Source organism: Lycorma delicatula, chromosome 4 (genome assembly GCF_047948215.1).
Source record: "Lycorma delicatula isolate Av1 chromosome 4, ASM4794821v1, whole genome shotgun sequence".
Classification (NCBI taxonomy): domain Eukaryota; kingdom Metazoa; phylum Arthropoda; class Insecta; order Hemiptera; family Fulgoridae; genus Lycorma; species Lycorma delicatula.
This window is the reverse complement of record NC_134458.1, coordinates 63,863,428-63,876,587: the sequence shown is the minus strand read 5'-3', so window position 1 is coordinate 63,876,587 and position 13,160 is coordinate 63,863,428. Positions and strand designations below refer to the sequence as shown.

General features: G+C 32.9%; 1 protein-coding gene across 8 annotated transcripts in view; it reads right to left on the bottom strand.

Moving 5' to 3' along the window:
• Nucleotides 1-13,160, bottom strand: part of LOC142323471 (glutamate receptor ionotropic, kainate 2-like) — a 74,557-nt gene that overhangs the window by 24,455 nt on the left and 36,942 nt on the right. For 7 of the 8 annotated variants that reach the window (XM_075363134.1, XM_075363132.1, XM_075363133.1 and 4 more), the window contains 3 exons: nucleotides 10,861-11,079; nucleotides 8,081-8,284; nucleotides 2,818-2,902 (listed from right to left, as the gene is read on the bottom strand). In XM_075363134.1, the coding sequence (XP_075219249.1) occupies nucleotides 2,818-2,902; nucleotides 8,081-8,284; nucleotides 10,861-11,079 (508 nt within the window). The remainder of the gene's footprint in view (nucleotides 1-2,817; nucleotides 2,903-8,080; nucleotides 8,285-10,860; nucleotides 11,080-13,160) is intronic. The other variant, XM_075363136.1, reaches the window with a different exon arrangement.

The following is a 13,160-nucleotide window of genomic DNA, read 5'->3' as shown; positions in this document are numbered from 1 at the left end:
AACCGTAGGAAAGGCGCATATTTAAATCGGATCCGGTAACGTTCCACATGCTGCCGCACCGCTTAATTTCTTTCCTGTTATTCACAGGTCAAAAGTGTTAACGCAAAATATGATAGTAGAACCACGGTGGTAGAAATGATAACAGAAAAGAAGTAGGAAAGAGAGAGTAAACGACACAGTGAGGGAATTATTGAATTATTATCACAATAGATTTTTAGCCGAGTACTACTACAGGTTTACATGTCTACCTATTCGGCAGAAGTTAAACAAGCATGAAACACAAAAGAAGAAACAGATGACTTATATATAAGAAATATGTAAGACGTGATAAAAGCTTAATCACAGGACATCCAAGGAAGGAAAAAGTAATATAATCCCACAAGATAGGGAGATAAGGAAGGCAATAACTATCTACTAGAAATATCATAATGAGAATTAAGCGAAAGCTATGGAAATTTGGCTTTTTCAGTATACAACATTCTTGAATTTCATACCTTCGTTTACAATTAAATATTTGCATCTTGTTTATTTTTAAAAATCTCTTTGCGTTTTATTTTGTGCACAATCATAGTAGAAAACTACAATAGTATTTTTTTCTTAATACATCATTGTAACTTACACATTAATTTATTTAATACAGAACGTAATTAATATAGATATAGTACGCATATTTTCTTTTTTTTCTAGTTTTTTTTTTAATCGGTTACAAGTTAACTCGTTAGATTATTTTTAGTTTATATTTTCAGTTATTTATTAAAAAATAACTGAAAATCTATATTTAACATAATATTGTACATAAAAAATTAATATTGTAATTTATAATAATATTATATTATATTTAAATTAATACTGTAATTTACTTCCATAATTCTGTAATAAAATATTAAAAAAGATTTACTAAAAATAAAATAAAGCCTTAAACAAAGGCATTTATTTTTTATCAAAATTATAAAAGGTCTTTGTTTCGTATATTATCTTCTAGCTCCACACGGTTTTATTAAATTATTTAAACATTTTTTATTAAATTTTTCTCATTGATAAAGCTACCATTCTACTTCCTTTAGAATGAAGTAAGCGCCGCTAAAGCTATAAGTTGGTTCGGGTTTTGTCTCGTTATCACAATCACATGCCGCTCCTTTAGTTTTGTTATCCATTTTAATCTACTCGGGAAATCTCACAGCGATCGTATAGATAATCGATACAGCAGTCACCATTTACACCCCTTTTTCCCTATTTTCAAATGTAATGACTTAATTTTCAGGTATCAGGTACAACGCTTTTCGATCTTCATTCTTCATCATTTCTGTCCGAAATACTGTTACTTTATTTTTGCAGTGGTTTACAATACTGACAGAAGTTTTTCCATCTAAGAAATTGAATTGACATATGTTCAGATTTTGCTTTATTAACCGACTGGTCTTTTCCCCGAAAAGATCTTTTCTACGATGACTTTTAACAGAACGGATGATTATAGGTCCAAAAGAGCAAGCAGCAAAAGCTTGTTTATATAAGGCCTGAAGTAACTAACATTTTTTCACCTTACTAAAGGAAGGTACGAATTTAAATAGATACGTATTAAAGTAGTTCATGGAAAAGTGCTGTAGTAATGAGTTATGTAAGTTTAACAAAATCGCAATAAACGCAGTTCATTTCTATTGATCTTATGAAAACTTGATATAATATAAATACAATAATCAAATAATCGGGTCGTCATACTATCGTAGTTCGTCTTTATGTTAATAAGGGAGATCAGGCTCGATAAAAGAATCAGAAGAATGAATATGTAATAACTCGATTAAAAACTAGCGAAGACGAAGGAAGTGTTAATAAGTATTACATTAAGCCACAAACGGAAGAGGCCAGGACATACAGGACGGTATCGGCTATATTACCCGATAGAGATGTTCTACTCATAGATTCCAAAATCAAACAGTTTACCGTAAAATGACTCGAGGAACAGACCGACCACAATTACCTAACGATAAAATGTAAATTAAACGGGAACGAGTTAAAATTAAAGTAGTTATGCGTGAACAATTTTTTGAATAACGGTAAGTTCGGTCAAAGCTTTGTTGAGCGCATTAACAGCTGACTGGAGAACATTACGCTTAGGTTCGTGTGTTTTTTAAATAATTTTTTTTTGGAAAAGAAGAACAGTAGAAAATTTAATAGTTTTAGTATTAGCGCGTAGATTACAAAAAATAAATTACATAATGCAGATTATACGTTAGTATAATTTCTAAAACCTTTTGGAAATCGATCGGTCGCTAACTTTTGTCGATCGCTTTGTCTAGAACCATGGGCAATCTATCCATTCGTATAGATTTTATCACATCCTACCGTATAAAAACGGTAAAATCAACAAGTAAAATAGCACCATTTTAAAATAACTAAATAAATGCAATATGTAAATATTTTATACGAATCTATACATAATTACGTATTGTTATCGTCAATTATCGTAATTTATCGAGATCTCTGAACGGTCAGAGATTTTGAAAGAAAACGACAAACATATGCAGGCAAAACGAGGTACTGAGAAACGTCCCTGCGGTTCCCTGCGTTTGACATCTTACAGTGAAGATCTACATTTGATTCGGTCGTTCTCAACAAAAGAATGAAATTTCATCGCTCCGTTCACGGTCGGCTTTAATCGGTTAAAAAAGATGTAGAGCTACACAGGGCCGATGACATATACGTTTACCGTCTATTACACGAGATATCGTTACGGGACCTATAATCGACGATCGAAACGAACAAAATACTTAGGATTTAACGACAGGGTTTTTATTACTACTCTTTCGCTGTACAACTTACCCAATGTCATGAACGGCATCGTAAAATCGACAGCACTACGACGATCGTATGTAATGGTTAAATCACATATGGCTAGATCAGCTCTCTGCAAAATAAATCAACCGTAAGGCAGTATTAATAAATTTATTTAGCCGCTTAAATAAATGTTATCATTATACAAAACAAGGGAAACGACCTTTAATGAGGTCAAAATCATTAGCATCTTATCATCAACATTAAAATCCTTTAATGCATCACTGACATTAGAGGATTTAAATCATAAGCGTTCTATCCTTTCTTCTCTCTACACGATAGGTCGGCTAGAATGTCGACACCCAAGAAAAATTTTACCGTATTGCTCATAGTACTCTGTGGAAAACTATTATTAGCGAATGTGATAAAGAATAAAGAAAATGATAGCAAGTACACAACGTATACTAAGTGAGCTGAAGATTTGCCCCTGTCTATGACAACAAACTGTCGAACGGCTTTGGTGGGACGGGCGAGCAGGGTCTGTTGTACTATCTATCCAGATGACATCATCCGATTACTAATAATATAACACATTTGAATATAAAATGCAAACACATTAAGAATTTTATTGTTACACTTTAGTTGTAAAATAGTGTGTGTCGGGTAAAGTTAATTTGTTTATAGTCGTCTGTATTTTGGTTTTTCATACGTTGAATGCATTATCCTGCGTATAATATTTTTGTAGTTGCATTTTAATAATAATGAATATTTATTTTCAACCATATTTTTAGCATTCTCAAAACAATTATATACGGTTTTACGTCAAAACTTAGGAGAGGGAAAACTTTCCATAGTCAAGCTCGGGAAATTATATGGAACGTTAATCAGTTTATGAAAAGAAAGGCCAAACAGTTCCAAGAACAGCGGTTCTAAGCGTAACATTTATTTTTTCTGTGAAAAGTGTACAGACAGAACTGTAGCTATATGTGAGGCTTCGGCCAAGATTGTTAAAACTATTAAAAAAGAAAAGAATGGGGTGTCGGAAGATGAATGCTCATTTCAAACCCCCCCTAAAAAAAATAAACAGAAAATCAGAATTACTAATTTAGACGGTTTCGATATATGTTTAGTCAGGCAAATTGTTTATTGATATCTGTTTTTAAGTGCTTCCTACAGCTAAACATATTTGTAATAAACTGGAAGAGACTATTAGTTTTCAGGGTGGTGTATGGAGCGACAGAAAAATGCTAAAATCCTTGAGATTTCGATGGAGAAAAACAAAAACTAATAGAAATATTCTCATCGAAAATGATGAAATACGTAAACAAAGAATACGTTATTTAAAATGTGTTAAACGTTACAAAAAAGAAAAACCTTCCATTGTTTATGTAGATAAAACGTACATTTTTATCTCCACATATCTCAAACAAAACATGGTTGGACAATTCTGATCAAGGCATACATTGTCCTATATCAAAAGGAGACCGAGCGATAATCGTGCATAGTGACGGCGAGATGAGATTCGTAAACAATGCTCTGCTGATATGGAAAAGTAGCACGTCAATTGGGGATTATCACAACATGAACTCCAAAAATTTCATGAAATTGGTGGAAATTCTGTCCTAACCACCTCTGCGATTGGTTGTGGTGGATAATGCTGCGAACCGTAATAATCAATACGAAAAGGCACCTACCGCAAAATCTAACAAAACGGAAATGGTATCTTGGTTTTAGGAAAAGCAAATACCGTTTCAGCCTAAAATGCTTAGGCCAGACTTTTACAAACTAGTTAAGCTGCACATACCAAGACATAAGACGTAAATTTTGTATCGCCTTCTGGAAGCTTACGGTTACATAGTCATTCGCCTACTACCACGCCACCCGTATCTAAACCCTCATCGAAATAATATGGGCAAACGTAAAAGGATATATCATCCAAAGAAACGTCACGTTAAGTTAAATGTCGCGATTACGCTATGAGAAGAAAGAATTTCTAACATAACAGAGAAAGACTGTTCACCGATATCTGAGAATGTGAAAAAATTAGAAGATGAATATTTAGAGAAAGAACAATTAGTTGATGATGTTGGAGAAGAATTTGTTATCAATTCACGAGAAAGTAGTAATGAAAACAGTGATAAAAATAGTGATGAAAACATCTACAAGCGAAGACAATTTCGTTGGATTTACCAACAACACCTTAAGCGTAAGAATTTCTCCATTACGGTAAGTCAAAATAAATTTTTTTATACATTAACATTTATTTGTAGTTAAAATAAAAACAACGACAAAAATAAAATATATATAAATTAATACGTGAAGTTAATAAATTTATATAGTGTGTAATGTATAAAATATTGAAAATAAAATGAAATCAACATAAGCAAGCGACGCATGTTTTTTGAATGAGTAGTACACTACCCACAGAAGTTGGTGTGGGGAAAACTTTCAGCTCACTTATTGTAGTATCGTACAGAAAGACGTAGACATAAAATAAAGAAGATGAAAAAAAATCGAAAGCACATGAGACACGTATCTGCAGGAAAAGAATAAGCCGATGTAAATGGACCGAATAAGATGGTAATGAACGATGAAATACTAAATAGGGTAACCAAAGATATCTTATTAAAATCAATAAGGCGAGAAAAAGATACTGAATTAGATATAGAAATTGTTTAAAAACCTCTGTAAATCCTAAATCCATTGCATTTGAAGGTTGAAATTTTGGAACTTAAAAATAAGCAAGAATCATAAATTTTCCATCTATCGAGCTCAATGTAGATTTTCCATCTACATTGTGCTGACGCTATTTAGTGTTGAAGAGGCGTACAACGCATGAGTGTGGTATTTATAACTGGTGAATGAATCATTCAGTATAGCGTTATTTGTGTCTACAGTAATATATACTCATTTTAAAACTGTAAATCCCAACGACTGTAGAAAACGTCTGTTTTAAGGTGGTATTCCCCTTACTCGTTGACTGCTGCTCAGGGTTACTGTCACTCCCTTCTTATATTGTCGTCTTCCTCCTCCTTGTTCGATAAAAACTAATTCCATTTTTAAATTTTATTTTCGTTTTCTCAGATGAAGACGTAAAATAATTATTTCTTCTTTAAAACTGACCATACCTCTATTAAACAATTTGTATCGTGATGTGTATCCGTCTCGTTTTGACAGGAAGATAAATTACGTTATGTGGTGTTTCTTTACCTTCTTCTTCTAGTTTCTTCTCTATCCTTTGCCAAATACCATTTTATAATTACTTATCCTCACTTCTACGTTTATTCCGTAAAGAAAGCATTATGTTATCCCTTATCTCACCTTTTTTCCTTCTTTGTGGCATGATTGGCTTGAAACCTATAGTTATATGAAATTAATTGTTGTTTGTTGAATTGTGTTCATAACGGTCCATCTAAATTATCAACTCGTCTGTAATTACCCCTTTCAGTAAACTTACACCACATCTTGTTCTTCAGAGTTCTTTTAAAAGGTTGCATTATAAAAGCTTTTCCATGTTCGTAACATCAACATGTATGTCACTAAATGACAAAGTTGTCATTTAGTGACATACATTAAAACTTGGTGAGTGTTTTTTTTTAAATTATTAAATTACATTAACTGGTTCTCTTAATATAAGCTGTTACTTTTGGACACCTTTAGTCCGGACATCTATTAATATAAGCCGTATATTAATATAGTAAGCCGTAGTAATCGGGTATTACAAGGCCTGTGTTACAATTTGATGGAGGATCCGTCTTCCGACACAGTATAGTGCGATATGGTGAAGGAAGTGTTTGCACACACACACACGTGCGCGCGCGCCAAAAATTTATTTACAAATAATTTAAGACTCACGCATGTACACATGACTGCAAGAGTATTCCGACCCGAAAGCTTGTACCCTCTCCCTAAAGAGATAGATTACGTCATTCTGATCACAGCAGACTTTACCCCATCGCGCTATGTCTACCATTACCGAGATATAGCGTTTTGAAGAAAAAGAGAAATTCCAAGATGTTGGAGGGGTGGGACCAGTGTCACATAACAAAAATACTGCAAGGCTATTGCATAGCGTAACCTTGACTTTCATGATGTCAGGGGTCATAGATCAAGGTTCTTCTTAACTTTAAGTTTCGATACTACTTACGTATTAGAAAATTAAATCGAGTGAAAAAAGTGAGAGTTATGAAGGGGGAACTGCATCCTTATTTAATTTTAAAAAAATCACTCGGCATGTTTGAGAACGCGCGTGCATACGTCATATAATTTTGACAACTCTATTAGAATGTTATGAAAAATATGCGGGTTATCCATTCATATTTTTAAATTCAGCGGAGTATTACGTTGGTGGTTTGCAAATACTTATAAATTTTGCTGTCAAAATGCAGAGTGTACCAAGATGTAGCCCTTATAATTCCCGAACACTTGAACTAAGAAAAGTAATGTATTTTAAATTACGCCTGCTTTCATGTACGTGGCGTTTCTATTCTTTTTTTAATCTATGGATATTACCAAAATTGTCTAGTGACGAGCAAAAATACAAGGCTTTAAGCAAATTTCTCCTAATAGTACCATAAAATTTTCGAGATGTAACTGAGAATCAACAACTTGATCCGGGTAATCTAGGCCCAGTTGAATGAGAAGCCAACCAAAACACAAACTCAAGCCGTTAAGCCAATACTACCCGCTAATCAGACCGGCTGAGATGTATTGTAAAATATTAAAAGCAGCAATTTATTCGGCTTATTATACAAAATATGCGCTGGTCTTAAAATTTTTAGAGATAACTGCATGTTATCTCTTTTAGAGATTTTAGAGAGTACACATGTACTCTCTTAAATCAAAGAGTAACAGAGTAAGATTTCACTTTCACTAGCTTTTTCGACAATACTTTAAAAGAAAATAGTACTTGCACTTCAAATAAATATTTTTTTAAATAAAAAGTAATCTTAAATCTTTGATGACAACTGCAGGTCTAACTTTACCTGATAAGCACATCAGTACCCTTAGTTTGTTTTTTGTGCATCTCCTGGTAGGAAATTTTGTGGGAGTGTCCAGACTTTACAGAAACCCACAGACAAAGTCAACATTTTACAGAGGAAGCAGTAAAGCTAGCCTTCTATTTCTTGTTCCATCTAATCAAACTATAACAGTTCAAAAGCCTGTAACAATGAAAATATTTTTTATACTATATTACAGAAGTTTTAACGAGATAATGCATTCTATCCGATAGATTAATTCCTAACATTCCTCTGATAAAACAAAAATTTCTCTGAAGTGTCCCATATCAGCCTGAAAAAAAAAGTCTTACCCTCTCTTGAAGTTCTCGAATAAGTCCATTCCACTGGCCAGTCTTTTTATCCAAAGACCCGTACTGTCCATCAGGTACTAAAGAGAATATATACGTAAATCCCAATTCCTGTGCTATTTCTTCGATCAGATCCAATGAATATCCTTCAAACCTATCATTACCTTTTAATCCTTCACCCTTTTTAAAATCTAGGTAAGGCCTTCCCTAAAACAGTAAAATTAAATCGCCATCAATACTGATATTTCCCTAATAAAACAGTATTTGCCTTCAATACTATTATTTTCAGAAAATTATTCTCATAAGAGATCAAATATGCTGTTTTTAACCTACAAAGCAAAATAATTGCATCTGTATTTTTGAAGCATCACTTTTTACATGCCTGAAAAATCTATCGCAGATAATTGAAAAACAATAATAAATAACAAAATCAATAAAGCCAGTTACCTTAAACTAAAAAAACATTGCTATTAAGAAAAAATTAAATGTCATATATATATATATATATATATATATATAAACACCATTTTGGTTTGTAGATCCAAGTAACATTAGATAATGCAATTTTTGCAATACTTTCATTTATTGAGTAATTTGTCGATAAGTATATTAAATGTTGCATTTTTTAAACATCCCATTATCAGACGGTATTCATTCCCTCACAATGTTAGAACTAAACTACACATAGAAAGTAAATATATCCGAGCAGTGAACATTATGTGTTTCTTTATTTATGTGTATTTTAGTTTTACTTTTGTGACATCTTTTATTCCATGATATTTTTGCTGAAATGTTTGTTTCATGGGTATATTACAAAAAAAGTGATTCTTATACAAATTTAGTTGTGTAAATACATGAAATAATCCCAATAATTCTGCTTTCAAATTAAAAAAAAATGTTAACCAGCATCTGTATAATTAATGAATAAATAAAAGGAAATCATAAAATTCTAATCAACAGTTGAAATGTATAGATTCCCAAAATTTAAATCATAACCACCATTTTAGATAACTGCTGAGTAAAAGCACAAATTAATTCTCAAGTTATGTTTTGTAGGTGAAATTTAGTCCCTCGAGATAAAACCAAACCCATCATCAGTCTAAGGTGTAGTCCCTAATCTCTATTCTGTTTTTGTTTTGGCCGATCTTGTGACTATATTTGACTAGAACTGTAATTTTAAGATCTTTTTGTAAAGTTGGAAACCTGAAGAATTTTTACAATAAAGCAAATTTGTCAAATTTTCAACCGCTTTCAAAAAATAAAGCTAAATTTTTTTAAAAAATCTGAAAAACTTGTTTTTGGCTTTATAAAAATAAAATTACCAAGAAAGTGAACAACAAATGGCAAGAGAAATACCAAGCCTTGAAACTTATACTGCAGTCACAGATTTGGACGGTCTTCTTGTAGGATGGCAATCAGAATGTGTGACTCTTGTTAGCTGTCCATGTATATTTCCTGGATGGCGCATTGGTAATGTTTGTATTCAATTCCTGAGGGTGTGTGGATCGCTCCTATAAATAATTTCTTTTAAGTAACCCCACAAAAAGAAGTCTGGACTAGTCGGATCAGGGGATCTTGGTGGCCACAATCCTTTAGAAATAATTCTTCCACCAAAAAAATTCTTTAGCATCTCCATAGTAGAATAAGCTGTATGGTAAGTGGCACTGTCCTGTTACAGCCAGCAGTCATGCTCATCATACTGCAGTAAGACTAGGAACTGTTGGATAATTTCTTGATAGATGATAGCATCCAGAGTTTTTTCAAAAAACAAGAGTCCTATTATTATTTGTTGCCTTGAAACCGCAACAATATAGCTATTTTTTATGGGTATAGGAGAAATTCAAAGAAAATATATGGGTTTTCAGTACCCCAGGTCCTGTAGTTCTGACTGTTAACATACCCACCTAGTTGAAACCTCACTTCATTTGTGAAAAACACTTGATCTAAAATGCCAGTGTTGACTTTAATGAAGTTCTTGAACCACTGACAATAGTAAACTCTTGTATCATAATCAGCATTAGTTAGTGCATGGAAACCTGCAATCGATATGAATAACATTTCAGCATTCGCTCTCTGGAGTGTGCGCTGAAGCTATTGAAATGTTTTTTTCCCATCTTAGTCTCCACAAAGATTTATGAAGTGATCTTGTAACTGCTGCTTTAATGTCCTGTACAATCTGTGTCATTAAAACTGCCCTGTGTTGAGCACGTTTTTGTTCTAACACCAAACCTGTTTCACAAAATTTTTTAACTAACTTTTGAATAACGCTTTTCACTGTGTCAAGCACTGGCAAAAGCCAATGCTTGACACAGACAGGCAATACTCAAATGTGCAGGCAATAAACAGTCCTCTCCACTCCAGCTCCAGTTGTACCAACATCTTCCACATTATTTTACCCATCACACACCAATACATGCATTTTAACAAAAATATGTGTTAGTATAAACCACTGAGTGATGGGGCCTCTTATAAGTTGAATACTCTGTACTATATGTTACTTCCATATTTCATAACAGTTTACATATTGTTACCTTAAACAAAATAAAAGTGAAAACAAATACAGAAACTATTTGTTTAATTTAAAGCAAATATTACATATTGCACATCACATTCTTGTGCATTCCCTACATTTTATATTTTAGTTCATATTCTAACTCTGAATGTAAACATTAAGTTATTTCAAATACTCTAATTTATGACTTTTAATAAAATTACATTAATTTTAAAACTAATAATATTGTATCTAGCTCTAGTTATAATACATATTAAATAATCTGACTTACAATTCTAGAGGTGATGATGAAAGTTTTGTTTTTTATATTCTGTAACTGTTCTCCTGCCATTTCACTAGTTGTACGTGTATAACTGATACCATTTTTAGGATCCCAAGAGCCAAGCTTTTTAAAACCTTTGTCAATCAGTTGTAGAATTTCTATAGAAAAATAATTACGCAAACCACTATTATCAAAAGCCATTTTCCCAGACATTCCTTCCGATTGCATCTGCAAAATATAAAATTAATTAGCATTAATTAATAAGCTACTAGTTATTATCGTTTGGATTGAGATCTGAGTGAATTATTGCTAACAATTCAAGAAATTTATAATAATTATTATAATTGTTTTACAGTAATTATTTAAATGAAAATAAATAGTAACTAATAAAAAATAAATAAATACTTTCCACTTGTTAAACTTAAGTCAAACAGCTGTTGTAATACTGGAACAATACAATTACCCAGGCCTTTGATAATAAACGGTGTATTACCATCAACACCAGCAGCTCTGTGTCTAAGAGACTTGATAGCCCTTAATACTTCTTTTTTAACAAATGGCACATCAGTAGTATCCATACTGAAATCTCCATCTCCGATGACATGTAGGATTATTCATTTGAAATACTGAATGAAAATAAGATCCAAATTTTTCACATAACTCTTCTGCATCAGTAATTATGTTATTATCTTTTTTATTTGTACTCACACCACAATTTTCATTAAGATAGGACTTTACATATTTAAACAACTTTTGTGGTCTATATTTTAGATCAACCTCTGTAGGTCTAGCTCTAGGGAGTCGAGTTGGGATTGTGCAAATTTATAGACATATGGTTTTGCTCCGCTGTTATAAGTGTTTTTGGATTGGTTTTTCAGTGATTTTTCTGGAACTGTGGATTGCATTTTGTTGGGGAATAATAAGTGAATATGGACACAAAATTTGGTGAGTTTTGGACAACGGACTAATTAGTTATACAGATTTTTGTTTTTTCCTATACTTTAGTACAGGAATTGTACATATTTAACCTAGAAATTAGTTAAATTTCTAAGTCTAAAGACAAGACGGTACAAGAGAGTGACGTCATTGAGTGAGACAATTACAAGGGGAATCTTTTTTCTCATATTTCTGGATTCCCGTTCCCCCTAGACATAAACCCCCACGGATCACCACCTCTATCTCTGGGTCTCCTCTATCTCCTGACCCCCCCAACCACAAAATGTCCCAAACCCTCCTAAAAAAAATCCGCTCCCAGCCTTTTCCATCAGTTTCTCGGCGTTTACGCCATTCCCGACCCATTGGACCCCTGACCCAAAAAAAATCCGACCACATTTTTGGACAGATACAAATCACTTCCCCCAACCCCCCAACTAAAGTTCGACCCCCCCGCACCCTTTCACCCTCGAAAAAACCGAGTGGGATGTCGATTTTGAAGGTTGTTTGACCCTGAACAAAAATCTGAGGTTATTGTTCGACTACAATAACCCAGTAACGAGATAATGGCAGATCAACCTTTCAAAGCTTCGAGAAGCCTGGCTCCTCGAGTCAATTTTAAATGCTTTAAACCGCGATCATCCAGCAGAGTCTTAACATCTTCAGCGGTTACAAATGAGGCAAATTGAGTAGCAAAAACTGCCCTACACTTAAGGCAGACAATATTAGATTGATCCTCGCATTTACTAATGACAATTTTTTTGGTAATGCCGTCCCTTTTAGAAAACTTCACTTTAACATTATTCAACCTGCCATTTTTTTACGTATAGCAGAAGCCCAAGACGTATACTGGGTATTTTAATTCTTCAAATTCATTCCGATGAGAAACGTCAGAATTGATCTCCACTGATGGAGCAGTGACATTATTTTTTACAGAACTTGCATATTAAAACTAAAAAATAGATTTATTTTTATTTTTGTTTCTGAATCTGATCTTTCGATGAAAAGTAAATGCTCCTCCTCACTATCATTCATATTATTATTATTTACAACAAACTCAATCTCATTATTCCTAGCTAATTAAGTTCAATATTATTACTGTTGGTTGTAACTTTTTTGCAAGCAGAAATAGTTAAAGTTCCAGACGTTTAACTTTTAAAATTCGCAATGAATTTACTTAATGCATCATTTTCCTCACGAAGCGTCACTACTTCAGCGTAACATAAGAAAGCTCATATTGGAATTTACGAATGATTTACGAAATACCTTTTTCCATAAGAACTTTTACAGTTTGAATTACTTGCTCGCCATTGTTTGAATCAGCCAAGATAACACCAGATGAAAGATTTTCATTTTCCCAAATAATTGGAAGTCCA